Below are 17,729 nucleotides of genomic sequence, written 5' to 3'. Positions count from 1 at the left end.
ACAGGAGAGGATCTCTTGAGTGGCAATTCCCCAACATTATCCAAAATATTGCTGGAAACAGAGAATAGTTTTACTGGTGTTAGAAAACAGTGCCCATGGCCATGTTACTCCTTCTCTTATCAGAGTATTACACATCCTATTAAAGTAATGCAAAATTCAATTAATAATAATTTTGAAATGTTGCAGTTTTTGGCAGAAAATAAGAATTATTATGTTATTTATACTGATGGCAGTAAGGGGAACGATTATGTGCATGCTGCTATATACGATTCACATTCAAAATTCTCTCGAAGCTTTGTTCTGCACAATACTTGTAATATATTCACTGCAGAGGCATATGCGGTTTATAGGGCATTATTATATATTCGTCAGCTTGATCATTGTAAATACTTTTTGATTGTTTCTGATTCACTAAGCTTGATAAAATCTTTAGCTAACCTTTCAATTTCATTTAAGTCTAATTATATTTTGTATTTTATCAAAGAAATAATTTATCAGTATTACCTTAAGCATATCGAAATTGCGTTCCTGTGGGTACCATCTCACCGAGGCATCTCTGGCAATGAAATAGCTGATAAAACCGCATATGATGGTAATAATGCTGTTGATGTTAGAAATGCAATGGAAATTCCGATGACTGATTTCCTGCAATGTATTAATGAAAATGTACATAATTTATGGTTAGAAATGTGGAAGAAAGACCAAAACATCAAAGGGAAGTGGTATGGAAGTATTCAAGAAAGATTACCTGTTAGACCCTGGTACAATAGACTGAAAGAAGCCAGCCGAGACTTTATCACTACGTTAAATAGATTGCGCTTTGGCCATAATACTGCACCGTCACACCTTGCTAGACTTGGGATTATTACGAGTAATACGTGCCCCCATTGTGAATCACAAGAAGGAACCATGGAGCATCTTATTTTTGACTGCCAAACCTTCCTACTTGACAGATTAGTGTTGGCTAGTGAACTGTGTGAACTGAAAATTAAGTTTGATTCTTCATCCCGCCCGCCGCCACTTAAACAGTTATTAAAAGACAAGAACAGTTATAAACCCATATACAAATACATTAAAAATACTATCAAAACAATTTAAGTGTCGTGAAGTGAAGTGATAAAGTTTATGTGTAAAAAATGACTTGACTTAAAGGTCTCAGTTACCAGGTCATAAAATTCCAAAAAAAAAAAAAAAAAAATCACTATGAAGCAAGTATCAAATTGTCAAAATCTGTGAAAAAAGATATAGTAAATATTTTTCAAAGCAAAAATTGATCAATACACCGGGAATTATGTAGTGTTTGTGTGAAAACGTGTGAAGTATCAGTTAAACACTAATTATTACACTTAAATACAGCACAACATCGTCTTAGAAGCGTCACGGACGCTGGTAAGTCGTAATATTTCTAATTTGTATTTATAACCTTTGTATCAATGTTTTCGCGCGTGAATACTCGCTAAGATTGTTTACAAACATTAGATTGTGTGTTTTTGTTGAATTTTCTTTGTTAAATATCGATTTTAAAATGTATTGCATTAATTATCGGCACGGTGTTATTCTGGAAATCGCTTCGAAGTGCGATCGCGCCCGTGCGGGTTGATATGGCAATGTAGACTCTATGTGTAGTAGTAATAAGGTGTATGTTGTATGTGCATAGTTGGCGCGATGTAGCTCACGGAATAAGGACGCGCGACTGGTTATAGGTTTTCGGCTGTAACCCGCCTAGTTGTTAGGGTTGCCAGCCTTTAGTAATTTGCATTAATTATGGGAAAATATTTTCTTATTGGTATATTAGTTTGTATGGTTTTTATTGTTTATTTGTGATTAAAAGATATTTCCATGTATGTATAAGAATGCTTAGCGTTTTTGATGAAAGCCTACATAATAAGTATCCATTATCAAGACACCAAAATAATAGAATATTTTTCTAGTAGACATCAATCAATGTTTAAAAAAGTGGTGTATATTCACTAACAAAATAAATATGAAAATGAGTTTAATTTTTCTTCGTTCATGCTGCACCGGCTGAGCTCATACTACATAACCAGCTAGTGAATCATAAAGTAGTCGAAACAAATTAAATTCCCCCGAACCTGAATAAAAACAAATCCAAATAACTAAAATAAAAACAAATTAAAGGTAAATAATTTTCAAGGAGTGGTATCCCTTTTTGAACATTAAAACCATAAGTTGTATATAAAAGAGGGTATTGACAGCAGGAAGAGTTCCCCAATAAATATTAATATTTTATATATTATAGTGTTTCAGACAATGCAATCTATGTTTGTTTATTGTGTAATTTTTCTAAGTTTGTATGTACTCTATAAGTATATCTTATACACCGATGGCTGAAAAAAAAGGTGAAGGAAAACATCTTGAGGAAACCTGGACTATAGAGTCTGAAATCAGCAACCCGCATTGAGCAAGCGTGGTGACTAATGCTCAATCTTTATCCGTGTGAGAGGAGGCCGCAGCCCAGCAGTGGGACGATAAAAAGGTTGTAACAGTATATTATGTTGTTTCCAGGTTGTGGAGTGGTCTCATCATGGGGCCGTGCTGTGTGGAAGGTTGTGAACTCACTTCTCAGGAAACATTCTATTTTGAGTATGTTTTTCTCCTTACCTACCACTATTCTTGCGTTGTGTAATGTGGAAACAGTTCTGTACTTTTGGTTGTTGTCATTCTTTGCCTTGCTAATGGACGCACTCGGACACATTTAATGGTTACTTAATTGATTTCTTTGACAATCCGTCACTAAGGAGTGACTTCAGTAATGATTAAATGTCTCTGAGTGTGAGGGTAAGACAGTTTATTACATAGTCAAAATGTAGCATGTGGGCACTTTACTTTTGTACTCTATAATTTTTCTAAGCTTGGAAATTGAAAATGTTTTCTTCTTTATTTTGCGGTACGTCATAAAGTGATATGATTAAAGATATTGTTAATTCTACCTTTTATAAGGGGTCATCCATGTTAGGGAGAATTCTTGGGCTGTAGAAATGACTGAGGCTGTTTCCGAAATATAGGTACTGGTTTATTCCAACGGATGATTTGTAACAAATTATATAATTAAACGGCGCGCGACGCGTACAATTTTCACAGCTGATCGGTAAGGTGTGTGAGCGGCCCGCGATCCTCGTACGTGGCTGCCCCCCGCGCCGCGCTGTCCCCCCTCCGATGCCATCGCCGGTGGCGCCTCCATCGACGTCGTTCCTATGTTCTAGAGGTTTCCGAACATCCTGCCCGGGTTGAAACATCGTCTTCAATAGGTAAAGGACATATGTTGTTGAAGGCCCTTGTGATGTTGCCCTTCTTGGTTTTGATTTCCGCCACCCTCGTGATGCCGTCAGCACCAGGAAACACCTTGACGATACGGCCTAATAGCCAATGTAGTGGTGGTTGCGTTTTCTCTCTGATCAGAACTAACTGATTCAGCTTAATTTCGCCTGTGGACGCATGCCATCTGGTTCTCTGCTGCAACATGACAACATATTCATGACTGAATCGGTTCCAAAAGTGTTGCCGTAGATGCTCAATTCTTTTGTAGCGGTCCAATCGAGTGATGTTGACGGAGTGTACCTGCGGCTGAGAAACGGATATTAGCGGTCGTCCAATTAAAAAGTGCGAAGGAGTGAGAGCGGTAAGGTCGTCAGGAGACGAAGAAAGAGCAACAAGGGGACGGGAATTTAATATAGCCTCAATTTGGACTAGGTATGTGTTCATCTCCTCATATGTTAGATGAGAAGAATGAACAATGGTTTTTAAGTGTCTTTTTGTAGACTTAACGGCGGCCTCTGTTATACCATTAAAATGTGGACTATAAGGAGGAGTAAAGCTAAACTTTATCGCTTCTTGTGCAAAATAGGTTTCTAAATTTGAATTAGCCAAGAATTGTGCAAGCTCATTAAATACGCCCACAAAAGCTGTGCCGTTATCAGAGAGGATACTGTGTGGTTTACCCCGACGAGCAACGAATCTCTTTAACGCGGCAAGATAGGCGTCTTTGGTGAGATCCGTCACAAGCTCCAGATGAACAGCCTTTACTGCCAAACAGACGAACACACAGATATAGGATTTAATGAGTCTGGCACCTCTGCCTTTACGGTCAGCTATCAGCATTGGTCCGGCGTAGTCGACACTACAATTATAAAACGGAAATTCAAGCTGTGTCCTCGTGCGTGGTAGCTGACCCATGACTGGTTGCACCGCTTGACACCTAAATCTGAAACATTTGACACATTCTCTGAATGTACCTTTAGATAAATTTCTACCTCCTAAAGGCCAGTAAGTTTGACGAATGTGTGATAAAAGAAGTTGTGGCCCTGCATGCATAAGCTTAAGATGTTCACAACGAAATAATATTTTCGTAATGTGATGTTTACTATCTAGCAATATTGGATGTTTTGTGTCGTAACTGTAGTTAGCGTTATCTAACCTGCCACCTACGCGAATTACACCTCGATCATCCATAAATGGAGACAGTGAAGCAAGCCTATTTTTGCTGGATAGTGGCCTTTTTAAACTAAGTGTTTTGTATTCGTCAGAAAACATTTCCATTTGACTAAAACGTAACATAACAGTAAATGCTTCATTTAATTCATCACAGGATAAATGACCACACAACCTGCTGTTAGGATTTTTTAAATTAAAAATGAACCTAAGTACATAAGCGAAAATACGTTTTAATTTGTTTATGTTAGATTTATTACTAATCAAACGACTGATAACTGATTGAGTTGATTGACAGTTATCTACTAAATGAACTTTAAATTCAGGTATGTCGGAATTAGAACCCGTATTTGGCATTTTAGGCCAACGATCTTCGCCTAATTTTAAAAACTCTGGGCCCGACCACCACAATTTACAGGTGCCGATTTGATCGGCCCTCAGCCCGCGAGATATGAAGTCGGCCGGGTTCTCTTTCGACGACACGTATCTCCAAGAATTTTCCCCGGTACTTTCTTGTATCTCACTGACACGGTTACGAACAAAAGGCTTTAATTTATTCGGCGATGCAGATAACCAACAGAGAACTATCGTCGAATCACACCAATAATAACACTTATTTATTTTAATAGTTAGTGAGTCTACTACCTTTGCACTCAGTCTTGCTCCCAACAAGGCCCCGCACAGTTCAAGACGGGGTATGGTTGTATGTTTAATGGGAGCTACCTTATTTTTCGAAGTTAAAAGGTGAACGGTTATAGTATCATCATTATTTAGGCAACGAACGTACACACATGCCCCATAGGCACACTCGGATGCATCTGTAAAAATGTGCAACTCAATTATTTTATGATTAACACTAAATGCATGCCGTGGTATGTTTAAATTATTCAAACACGATAACGTAGTGACGAATGACGACCAACATTCTTGAGTGTCACGAGAAACCGGTTCGTCCCACGAACATTTTTCTAACCATAATTTTTGCATTGTTATCTTTGCCAATACGACACACGGCCCTACTAGCCCTAATGGGTCAAAGATTTGACTAATGCAAGATAAAATGTAACGTTTAGTTATTTTATTAGTTGGAGGTAGATTTATAGAAAAAGTTAACTGATCTAAATCGCGAACCCAGTTTAAGCCCAATACTTTAGCAGTGTTATGAGATTGATTACGATTTAAATCCAGAATGTTATTATCATTCTGATCAAGGGATGACAACATAGCCTTCATCACTTGTGGGCTATTAGATTGCCATTTTCTTAATTTGAATTGAGCTGATGCTAAAATCGAACTCACCTCCTTGCATAACAGTATGGTTGCTGACTCAGTGTCACTGCCTCCCAAATAATCATCAACGTACATGTCCCGTTGTATAGCTTGCTTTACGTCATCATTAGACGCCTGTGAAGCGAGACTTACGAGTGCCTTTGTCGCTAAGTATGGTGCCGAAGCGGTGCCATAAGTAACTGTATTAAGAACAAAGGTTTTAAGCGGTTCATGTTGATTAAATCTAAATAGGATTTTTTGTAAAGAGCGTTGAGATTTATTTAAATCTATAGCTCTATACATTTTCTCTACATCTCCTGATACAACGTATCTATGTTTTCGAAAACGAAGTAAAATAGAATAAAGATCGTCCTGTACAGTCGGACCGATCATTTGTAGGTGATTTAAAGAAATACCTGAAGTCGTCACAGCTGACGCGTCAAAGACAACTCTTAATTTAGTTGTAGTACTTTGCTCGCGCGTAACACCGTGATGTGGTAAATAGTAACTTATGTTATCATTTGAGTTACTAACTTCAGACATATGCCCTAATTGCAAGTACTCGTGCATAAAATCGATATACCTACCTTTGAATAAGGGATCACGTTCAAACCTACGTTCGAGCGAAAGAAATCGAACTTTCGCCATTTGGTATGAGTCACCTAAAACATCTGGTGACTGTTTAAATGGCATTTTAACAATAAAACGCCCGTCTTCGCCACGAGTAGTAGTGCGTAAAAAATGTTCCTCACATGCACGTTCCTCGGCTGACAACGAATGTTTTTCTGATATTGAATCTAGTTCCCAAAACCGAGTGAGTTCAGGTTTTATTTCCTGCACAAAATTACACACTGGTTGGTCACGGGATGGACTAGGTTGCGCAATAAACCCAGAAATAAGCCATCCTAATTTAGATTCGTATAACCTAGGTTGACATTTGCCTAGATTTATTGTGTTAGTACCTAAAATATTCCAGAACTGTTCAGCACCTAGTAAAATGTCTACGCTTGACGGTTTATAATAGTGAGGGTCAGCTAGACAGATGCCTGATGGAAGTGGAATAGTACTTATATCAATTAATGTCGATGGTAATGATTTGGTTATCTCTGGTAATACTAAACAATCAATTGTTGTTTTAAATTTACCCGAGTAAGATTCTAAGGTTAAGGAACAAGACTGTGTGCTTTTACAAGTTTGCTGGTTAATACCCGTTATTCTGGAGTTTACGTTACGTTTAAGTGAACCCAGCTTACCACACAGCTCCTCAGTTATAAAGTTTGCGGTACTGCCGTTGTCCAGCAGCACCCTCGCTACGTGGCTGCGGCCGCTGCTGTCGCGCACCTTCACCCTCGCTGTGGAAAGCAATACGGTGGACGAAGTAGTATTCTGTATAGCTTTGGCAGTTAAAGTAACATTATCTGTTATTTGACTACTGGTAGTCGGCTCGCTGTCTTTGTCTACGTGTAACAGTGTATTATGTTTTGCCTTACAATACTTGCACCGAGCCCACAATTTGCATTTTTGTTCGGAATGGCCCGGGTTTAAACAGTTAAGACAAACCTTGTATTCTTTAGCCTTCTGATTACGAACATCTGACGTCAGTTTTCGAAAACTATCACACTTAAATAAAACATGACTTTGTTTGCACATTGGACAATTTGAGCTCGAAACCTTATTTGAAATATTATTATTATCAGTTGATGTTATGGCAAAACTTTTTTGCTTATTTGATTTATTGTTTGAGGTCTTGTTTTTAATAGCTTCAGAGTCCTCAACTGATTCCAACAAGTCTGCCCTGTTATTTAAAAAAGTTAAAAATTTAGACAATGTAGGTGCCTCGGATAACGTATTTCTAAATTCTTCCCAATGAACGTAAGTTTTAGTATCTAATTTGTGAGCCATTATATAAATAATTAAGGTGTCCCAGTGCTGCGTCGGTTGTCCTAAAATTGTTAAAGCTCTGAGATTTTTTGTAGTACTATCGACTAAATGACGTACTGCTTTACTGGACTCCTTTTCTATTTGATCGACATTAAATAACGATTGAACATGATTATTTACCAAAAGACGATTATTATTGTAACGTTTCGTCAATAAATCCCAGGCGATGCTGTAGTTACCAGAATTAAAATCCAAGCTTCTAATAATTAAGGCAGCAGCACCCTTTAACGAGGACCTCAGATAATGAAATTTACTTATGTCATCCAACAATGTGTTCTTGTGTATAAGAGAATCAAACGTGTCTCTAAACTCGAGCCAATGCTGATAGCTTCCATCAAAATGTGGTAAACTAATCTGTGGTAATTTCACAACACTATGTTTCGACTGTGTGGCGTCATTATTATCTGAAGCTTGTACGGAACTCACCAACACGCTGGCTCTTCGCTCGCTATGCTGACGTCGCACCTCGCGCGCCGATGACACCAAGGAGAAGTATTGGTTTTGAAAGGCTTCGCGATCAGCCAATGCCTCGGCGGAGTCCTCCATCAGCAGCTCGATATCCCCCTGTATTTTATCATAGTCATTGTATAATAAATCCATTTTATCAAGTCGGGTTTCCAGTTCTGTTACTTGTAAATCACTTAATCGTGAACAAGAAAGGACTACATTTAAATAATTGCTGAAAAGCGTAAGTTTAGCTTTACAGCTTGCACGTTTCTTAACTAATTCTTTAAGTTTAGAGTCCATTATTCAAATAAATAATAATTACGTTAATTCGTAACTAATGAGCAAGCACTGCGTTGAATAAATTGCAAAGCGACAGATGTTGACCTTGAGTGAATTAGCGGTCAAGCTAACACGTATCCGTGTAAACAGGTTTCTTATTTTTTGCCTGCTACTAATTATGCAGCGATGCACCTACAATAATAGGCTTGAGCGATAACCAGGCTTGAAATATGTGCAACGAAATGAATGCGATGACTAATAAATATGGGGAAAAAAAATGGAACAGATTTAAATGGCCAACAAAGCGGGAAGAATTTAAGAAGTGATAAAGGGCAATGATTAATTGGAACGACACACTATTTACCGATCCGTAGCCACAGTTATCCGTTCTCGTCGATATATTTCTTGGAGACGTGTGCGCCACGTTGGTTTTTTCCTGCGCTGCAAAATCGCCACGCACGCGTCACTGCACGCCTGCCTCCGTTGTTTTTTCTTTCTTGCGAAGGACCACTTTGTTAGGGAGAATTCTTGGGCTGTAGAAATGACTGAGGCTGTTTCCGAAATATAGGTACTGGTTTATTCCAACGGATGATTTGTAACAAATTATATAATTAAACGGCGCGCGACGCGTACAATTTTCACAGCTGATCGGTAAGGTGTGTGAGCGGCCCGCGATCCTCGTACGTGGCTGCCCCCCGCGCCGCGCTGTCCCCCCTCCGATGCCATCGCCGGTGGCGCCTCCATCGACGTCGTTCCTATGTTCTAGAGGTTTCCGAACAATCCATTTAACATAATTTCTGCTTTGCGAGTGTTTTTGTGTAACAGCTATATGTATAGATTACTTGCCTAAGTAGGATTATTGCTTTTGGAAGAAGATACATGACTACTTAATTCCAATTTCAAATCACATATTCCTCATCATCTCCCGAGCCTTTTCCCAACTATGTTGGGGTCGGCTTCCAGTCTAACCGGATTCAGCTGAGTACCAGTGTGCCACAAGGAGCGACTGCCTATCTGACCTCCTCAACCCAGTTACCCGGGCAACCCGATACCCCATGGTTAGACTGGTGTCAGACTTACTGGCTTCTGACTACCCGTAACGACTGCCAAGGATATTCAATGACAGCCATGAAATCATATATTCCCCAATTTCTCGAAAAAAATCTTACTTTATTTACCCCAACTCCCCCCAATTCTTGCCCCAGGTTCCCCACAAGCCGTCTACTCCGTCGCAAATGGCTGGAAGTGATCCCTATCCCGGGCAAGCTGCCCCTGGGCACGGTGGTGTGCAGCCGGCACTTCAGTGCAGATGACTACGAGAATGTCAGAGGCAAGGTGCGGCTCAAGCGTCGTGTCGTGCCCACACTGTTGTTGGACCAGAAGGTGATAATGAGAAATTAAATAATTAAAAATGTTTATTGGGAACATAAAGCAATATGATAATAACAAATAGCTAGTATATAGCAAGAAAAAAGTATATAAGCGATAACCTGTACCTAATTTTAGAATTAATTTATTTAAAAAACAGGCATTACTTGTCCACATTTCCTACGAAAATATTTTTAGATCTTACATATACGATCTTTTATAACTCTGTCTTAATTCTAAAGTTTCTAAAGTCGTCTCATTCTGCCAAAGGACACCTTTTTTATCAGAATGCCTTAATATCTAAGGACAGCTTATAATAATAGAAAATAGTAGTACAACAATACATATTTAAACTTCTATTTATCTAAACATAAATATTCAAAAGTCATTCAAAGCACCAACTGAATCTCAAACCTTAATTTTCCAGAAACCCACCTCACCAAAAGAAACACGCCCAAAATCCCCCACACCACCACCCGAAGCTCCCACCGTAAGCCCCCAACCCCAATCTTCCCCCCCGGGTCCCAGTTCCCAGCCATCCCCAATTCCCCCTGCCCCAGCGTCTCCCAAGACTACAGACACGTGTGACTCAACCACCGTGTCTGTACCATCGCCGATGGATGCTGAGAAACTGATAGATGACATACAGAAGAGAATAGCGGTGACTGTTAATAGTTTGCAAGCGCAGAATGGAGTTAGCAGAGTTGAAAAGACTGTTGTTAGAAGGTAAGTTTATAAATGCGAAAGTTTGTATGTATTTAAATTTTTTACCATTTCATGTTAAAACTTTCGGTAGATCTTGATGAAACTTGGCACTAATACTTGCTTGGTTTGGCGCTTGTATATCGCAATAACATATAGGCTACGTTTTCAAGTCAGTCCTGCAGTTCCTGGCGCGTTCAAGCAATCAAACTCTTAAGTTTTAATATGTGCGTGTCCACGGTAAAATAAGCCTTATGGGCATTAAGTATGTGTATTCTAAGCAAACTTGTATTTCCAAACGACTTAAGCGCAAAAGTCATTAAGGTAACTTTTCTCATGGAATAAAACATACATAGATACATAGATTGATTATTCTTTATTTTACCACAAGAAAAGTAACAACACAGGAAATCACACACAAATAACAGTACAATTAGCGGTCTTATCGCTAAATAGCGATTTCTTCGAGATACATATTAATATACATTAAAAAAATACATTTACCTTCCAGCCCCCCACCACTAGACCAGAAAGAAGACATCGAAGACATGATAACAAACTACCACATAAAGAACAAAGTCCCCAACCCGGCGCTACTAGCGGACCTAGTCCCCGACTGCCCCCAACCGGGCTCGAACCCCGAGCCCGAGTGCTCCCAGCCGGGAACACAACCTGTGCGCGTTACGTCGGATTCTATTGAGATTGAAGATGTTAAAGAGGCCGAACCGGTTTTTATTGAGATTTCTGTGGATAAAGGTATGTTGTGTAAAAATAAAAATAAATCAATAATCATTTATTAAGACTTGGCTGCAATACAGCACTTTTTGAACGTCAAGAAATTACGAAAGACAGCCCCCAAAACGCCCACCCTTCACCACTTCCTGTGTGTTATTGCTGTGAAGAAGTGGCGGAACAAACTCCCCAGCAATACGTGTAATGGTATTCTAGATTCTCAGATTAAATAACTAAAAAATATAAGATTTCGATAGTTTTGATCCCCCTGTATGATGAAGGGATTGTGAATTTGTAACGCTTTCATGGTAAAACGATTTTGGCGATTGTAATTATTTGCCCGGGTAACTGGTTTGAGGAGGTTAGAGAGGCAGTCGCTCCTTATGGCACACTGGTACTCAGCTGCATGCGGTTAGACTGGAAGCCGACCTCAATGTAGTTGGGAAAAGGCTCGGCAGATGATGATGAAGATAAATATGAAGATGTGTACAAGCCAATTGTATGTTATGACTATTTTTTAATCAGATGTGACATATCCATTACTAATACTAGAGAATTTTGAAGATTTGTTCATATAGTGCAATACTAACGTAATATTTTCTCATCCAGATGCCAACACAGCGGGTGCGGGCAGCCAGGACTGCCTGATGCTACTGGAGAGCGTGCAGGTGGAGGTGGACCCTGCCACCCTGCTGCTGCACGACGACTACTTCGATACCAGCAAGTAAGCTATCCATCATCATCAGCCTATAGCAGTCCACTGCTGGACATAGGCCTCTCCAAGTGCACGCCACTGAGATCGATTTTCGGCTTCTCGCATCCAGCTCCTGCCAGCCGTCTTGCGCAAGTCATCACTCCACCGTGCCTGAGGACGTCCTACACTACGTTTGCCGAGGCGTGGTCTCCACTCTAGAACTCGTTTACCCCAACGGTTATCGGTTCTTCGGCTAATATGGCCAGCCCACTGCCACTTCAGCTTGCTGATTCGGTGGGCTATGTCGATGACCTTGGTTCTGTGACGGATTACCTCATTTCTGATGCGATCCCTCAGAGAAATGCCGAGCTTAGCCCTTTCCATAGCCCGCTGAGCGACTTTAAACTTGTGAACCAGCCGTACCGACAGTGTCCACGTTTCGGCTCCGTAAGTCATGACAGGTAGGACGCACTGATTGAAGACTTTTGTCTTTAGGCACTGTGGGATCGACGATGTTAGGACTCGACGTAGCTTCCCAAATGCAGCCCAACCCAACTGAATTCTCCTATTCACCTCGTCCTCAAAGTTGTTTCTACCTAACTGCAATGTCTGCCCGAGGTATACATATTTCCGAACAACTTCGAGAACGGCGCCGTGTATCGCAATCGGTTCCGGTAGAACATGTTCATTGAACATGACCTTGGTTTTGTCCAAGTTCATCCGTAGGCCGATGCGTAGAGAAGATTCAGCCAGGTCGTTCAGCATCTGTTGTAGGTCCTGCAGCGTTTCCGCCATGATGACGATATCGTCAGCAAATCGCAAGTGAGAGATGTGTTCGCCATTGATGTTGATGCCGCGTCCTTTCCAGTTCAGCGTCTTGAACATATCCTCCATTGCATTAGTGAACAGTTTCGGGGAAATAACATCCCCTTGTCTCACTCCTCGATGCAACGGTATGGGCCTTGTTTGCTGATTCTGTACTTGGACCGACATTGTAGCGGCTTCGTAGAGACATCTCATCACTTGGATGTATCGCCAATCTACTTGACAACGCTGCAGGGACTCCAAAATAGACCAGATTTCAACCGAGTAAAAGGCCTTCTCATAGTCCACAAATGCTAGACACAGGGGCTGATTATACTCTTCGGTCTTCTGTATAATCTGCCGCACTGCGTGGATGTGGTCTATGGTGCCGTATCCGCTCCGAAACCCAGCCTGCTCCGGTGGTTGGAATTCGTCGAGTCTCCGCGCAAGTCGGTTCGTGATCACTCTTGAGAACAGCTTATATACGTGGCTTAGGAGGGAAATGGGTCGATAGTTCTTCAGCTGAGTTTTGTCTCCCTTTTTGAAGAACAGGACGACAACACTCCTACTCCACGCCTCTGGAGTTCTCCCTTCGAAAAGGACGGCATTAAAAAGCTTCTGGAGCTCCCCCAGTACGGGCTTACCTCCCGCTTTTAATAGCTCTGTTGTAATGCCATCCTCGCCAGGGGCTTTTCCATTTTTGAGCTGTCTCAGAGCGATCTCGATTTCGCCACTGCTGACTTCTGGCAGGTCTTCGGTGAAATGGCGTGTTAATGTGGCTCTAGAATCCTCATTTCCGGGATCAGGTCGAGATGCATGCGATGCGTATAACCGACCATAGAAATTTTCCACTTCCGAAAGGACTGCCGGTACCGAAGAAACGACTTCTCCACTTGTTGTGGTCAGCTTCGTCAAGTGGCTTCTTCCAAGAGATTGTACGAACACCTTTGACCCCCGATTCCGCTCAATTGCTCTTTCAATGTCAAGAGTATTGGAGCACCGGAGGTCGCGTCGTACGTGCTTGTTGATCTCTTGGTTTAGAGCCCGCTGAGCTGACAAGTGACAGGCGGGTTTTCACGTCGTTTCTTCATAAGCCCTAATGTCTCTTCCGAAAGCTTTGATTTCTTGCCCTTACGCTGCCTATTACAGAATCTCGAACCTTCCTCCCTGAGGATCCGAACCACATAGTCGTGGTTCTGGTTAACTCTGCTGTGGTTTCCACGGCGGCAAATCGGTTCTCCAAATTTGACTGGAACGTTTCAGATCCTGTCATGGTTTGGAGCAGTGTTGGTCGGAGCCTGGCCTTCATCAGACGGAAACGTTCGGCCTTGAAGTTGATATTCAGAGAGCCTCGGACAAGTCGGTGATCGCTCCCGGTATTAAACCGGTTGATCACAGAGACGTCTCTGAATATGTGCTTCTTGTTCGTCATGATGAAGTCAATCTCATTTTTAGTCATAGTGTCGGGGCTTTGCCACGTCCACTTCCTTTGGGGCTGCTTTTTGAAAAAGGAGTTCATCAAAAACAGCCCCTCGCGTTCGAGGAAGTTGACGAGCATTTGCCCCCTATGATTCCTGCTTCCAAATCCATGGGATCCTACTGCCGATTCGCCGCAAATCTGTACTCCCACTTTAGCGTTAAAGTCCCCCATGACAAGGGTGTAATGGGTCTTTGTAGTGAAGTGGAGGGCCCTTCAGGACTTCATCGTCTGAATGTGTCGAGGTCGGTGCGTACACTTGCACTACCTTGAGGCTATACCTGTCGGTGAGCTTTATGATAAGGTACGCTACCCTGTTCGACACACTAGACACCTCCACAACGTTATCAGCTAAGGACTTATTAACCAGAAACCCAACACCACCTTGGGATTGTTGGTCTCCCTCTCGGAAGTATATTAGGTGACCTGATTCGAGGGTTATGGTGTCCTCCCCCTCTCTTCGAACTTCACATAACCCTAATATGTGCCACCTAATCTTCCCAAGTTCCACCTCGAGTTGCGCCAGATGCGAGTCAAGCCGTAGCGTGCGGCCGTTGTACGTCGCCAGAGTCAGTTTTGTTTGGTGGCCTCCCGTAACCCGGAGATTCTTCGCACCCCCAGTAAGCTATCCGCCTAGCCGCATTGTACAGACACGAACACAGCAGTGCGGGCAGCCAGGACTGCCTGATGCTGCACCACGACTACTTCGATACCAGCAAGTAAGCTATCCGCCTAGCCGCATGGTCTACATGAACCAGAGACCCTGTCCAAAGCTGTCCACGAATACGAACCCGGAACCCTGTGCAAGGCAGTTGCTGTTGTGACCTCTAGATCAGTGGGCTTCACTGATGTTCGAGTATCTATACTATGATGATAGGTAGATGGTTTGGTAGCCCCTCAATTTATGGTACTTTAAGAAACTCGGAGAAACTTGGCATGAAAAGGTCTCCCATCCACGGTACTACAGCACTAAGCGTTGCTTAACCTTACGATCGATCGGCGCTTTTATTACTCATGGTGGATTCTGATAACCTATCTATCCTAAGAATTTTGACATAAGCATAATATAAATCATGTTCAAACTCTCACAAAACAACGGATACATATATTATAGAAATCTGCAGTTCACCGAAAGCTCCTCTGTCGAGAACTAGTCCTAGTCATAACAAAAATTGTACTTTAAGCTTTATCTACACAGAAGCTGGTTTACCCCTTAATAAATAAATAACTAAAATTCATCATGTAACGATTACCTACCTATTTACCGCTCTAACATACCTTAATTTGCCCACAGAAAAGAAGACCCCATCAGCCTCCTAACTTCAAGCGACGAAGACGACGTGATACTCCAAGAACCACACATCGACACGGTCGAAGTCTCGGACGAAACGGATGAAGACGATATGCCTCTTGTCAAGCTCGTCAAGAAAACACCAGATAAGAAGAAAGTTCTCAAGAAAAAACCACGAAAACAGCGCTCGAATATAGAGAAAATCATGTGGGGCATGTACGATTTTTACTGCGTTCAATGCCATTTTACTACGACGAGTAGCTTGGAGTATAACAAACATCTTTCTGAGCATTCTACAGTGTTACAAGTCTGTCAAATCTGTGGGTATACGTCTGCAAGTAAATCAATGTTCTCCCGTCATACAAGGATTCATAAAGTCGAAAAAAAGTTCAAATGTCATCTCTGTGACTATAGAGCAAGACATAAAATGAGTCTGATATTCCATTTGAAAAATCATGATAGTGACACCCTAGTGAGTGCTAAAAACAGTGACACGCGAGTGAAGAAGAAGAATTTTAAGTGTAGAAAGTGCGATTTTAAGTCTGATAGTAAGGTTAAAGTGTTTCAACATTTTAAAGTGTGTTCTAAAGACAAGAAACATGTATGTAGTTTTTGTGAATATTCTACTAAGAAGAAGAGCGATTTGAGAAGGCACGTGCTGAGAAGACATGCGGATGTGAACCATGATGATGATGACGTGGAATTCTTGGATGAGTAAGACTGGTTCGGATATACGATTAATGTAAGAGTTTCTAAATGTAAAGAGTGTGAGAGAGATACTATGGGTTATGTAAATATTGACGCATTTTTCAGGACATATAAAGATTTTGTGGTTTTTGAAATCAGTAAAAAACGATTTGAAAATTCTATAAAATTAACGAAAAAATAATAATAATCTGATTTTGGCAAAAAAAACTGATTATTCTGTCTATACTTACTTACTAATATAAAAAATTGTGAAAATAACTCTTATTTGTCTGGCTTCATGCAAAAACTGCTGAACCAATTTAAATAATATATGGTAAACAGATTGTCTAAAGCCTGAGAAAGGTCATAGATCACTTTTTACCCGAGTACGGGCAGTAGTTCCCTCGGGACGCTAATATAGAAATAATAATAACAGAACTATATAACATTCCAACAGTACTTTTTTCTCTATGTCTCAATCAATATGTGAAGTATTAAATAAATGATAAAAACGTGTTTATAAAGAAATCATGTTACCTCTTACTGCTGTTTCCAATATTTTATCAAAAATTAAATTGTTTATTCAATCTTGGCTGCAAAACAACATTTTTTGAACGTCAAAACTTTACAAAAGACAGCCCCCAAAATGCCCACCCTTCACCACTTCCTATGTGTTTTTGCTGTCTGTAGGTTAGATAGAAGAACCTTTCAACATTGTTTTTCTATATAAATAATACTAGAGAATATTGACATTAGCCCCATATAGGTATGTAATGTCATATTCTAATCAAAACAAAAAAGCAACAGGGGCCCGATTCTGCTAAGTTAATAATGTCAAAATTGAATAGAAATTGAATCGCAATAGCAGTTTTAACCATATCGGGCATTCTGCTACTAATATAAGACCAATCGTATTCCACCGACATTCGATTGGTTTGCGATTGGTCTGCCATTTTGGTGACTTTGGTCTATACCAGAGGTTCCCAAACTTATTTTGTCTACTGCCCACTATGAGAATAAAATTTTTTTTAGCGCTCCCATTTTTTATGGTTCCATACCCAAAGGGTAAAACGGGACCCCATTGTTATCGCTCCTCTGTCCGTCCGTCCGTCTGTCACCAGGCTGTATCTCACGAACCGTGATAGTTAGAGAGTTGAAATTTTCACGGACGATGTATTTCTGTTGCTTCTATAACAACAAATACTGAAAACTAGAATAAAATAAATATTTTGGGGGGCTCCCATACAACAAACATATTTTTTTTTGCTCATTTTTGCTCTGGTACGAAATCTCTCGTGCGCGAGTCCGACTCGCACTTGGCCGATTTTTCACCTATTTAAAAACCACTATAACTTCTTCGAAAGTGTGTCTGTTGCCTTTTTATTTGTTTGTTTGTGTCTACTTTAATTGCGAAACGGAGCGACCGATGGACATTGACATGATTTTCATTTTTTCTATATTCAATAAAATAGGACAGATATATGAATTACGCGGAGAGAAATCTACAACCGAATTTGAGCAATCTTAATTCATATTAGTTGATGTTCACAAGTTGTTGTTGAGAGTCGAAAGCTCATGCAGTCGTGGTC

The 17,729-nt window shown here is 40.8% G+C and overlaps 2 protein-coding genes across 3 annotated transcripts; one reads left to right on the top strand and one right to left on the bottom strand.

The window, feature by feature from the left end:
- The first annotated feature begins 1,228 nt into the window (after positions 1-1,228).
- LOC124643990 (zinc finger protein 232-like) lies at positions 1,229-17,049 on the top strand. Its single transcript, XM_047183141.1, has 7 exons — positions 1,229-1,389; positions 2,527-2,604; positions 9,591-9,768; positions 10,181-10,479; positions 10,967-11,211; positions 11,797-11,911; positions 15,457-17,049. The coding sequence occupies exons 2-7, from the start codon at positions 2,546-2,548 to the stop codon at positions 16,169-16,171; spliced, it is 1,611 nt and encodes a 536-aa protein (XP_047039097.1). The 5' UTR covers positions 1,229-1,389; positions 2,527-2,545; the 3' UTR covers positions 16,172-17,049.
- LOC124643991 lies at positions 3,013-9,158 on the bottom strand. 2 transcript variants are annotated; one of them, XM_047183142.1, is made up of 2 exons: positions 6,972-9,158; positions 3,013-3,474 (listed from the first exon to the last, which is right to left on the bottom strand). In XM_047183142.1, the coding sequence occupies exons 1-2, from the start codon at positions 8,404-8,406 to the stop codon at positions 3,437-3,439; spliced, it is 1,473 nt and encodes a 490-aa protein (XP_047039098.1). In that variant the 5' UTR covers positions 8,407-9,158; the 3' UTR covers positions 3,013-3,436. The 2 variants fall into 2 exon arrangements, with proteins under 2 accessions (XP_047039098.1, XP_047039099.1); XM_047183143.1 differs by having other exon boundaries at positions 8,086-9,158.
- Positions 17,050-17,729: the final 680 nt, after the last annotated feature.

Source organism: Helicoverpa zea, chromosome 29, assembly GCF_022581195.2.
Source record: "Helicoverpa zea isolate HzStark_Cry1AcR chromosome 29, ilHelZeax1.1, whole genome shotgun sequence".
Classification (NCBI taxonomy): Eukaryota; Metazoa; Arthropoda; class Insecta; order Lepidoptera; family Noctuidae; genus Helicoverpa; species Helicoverpa zea.
This window is presented reverse-complemented; position numbering and strand designations above follow the sequence as displayed.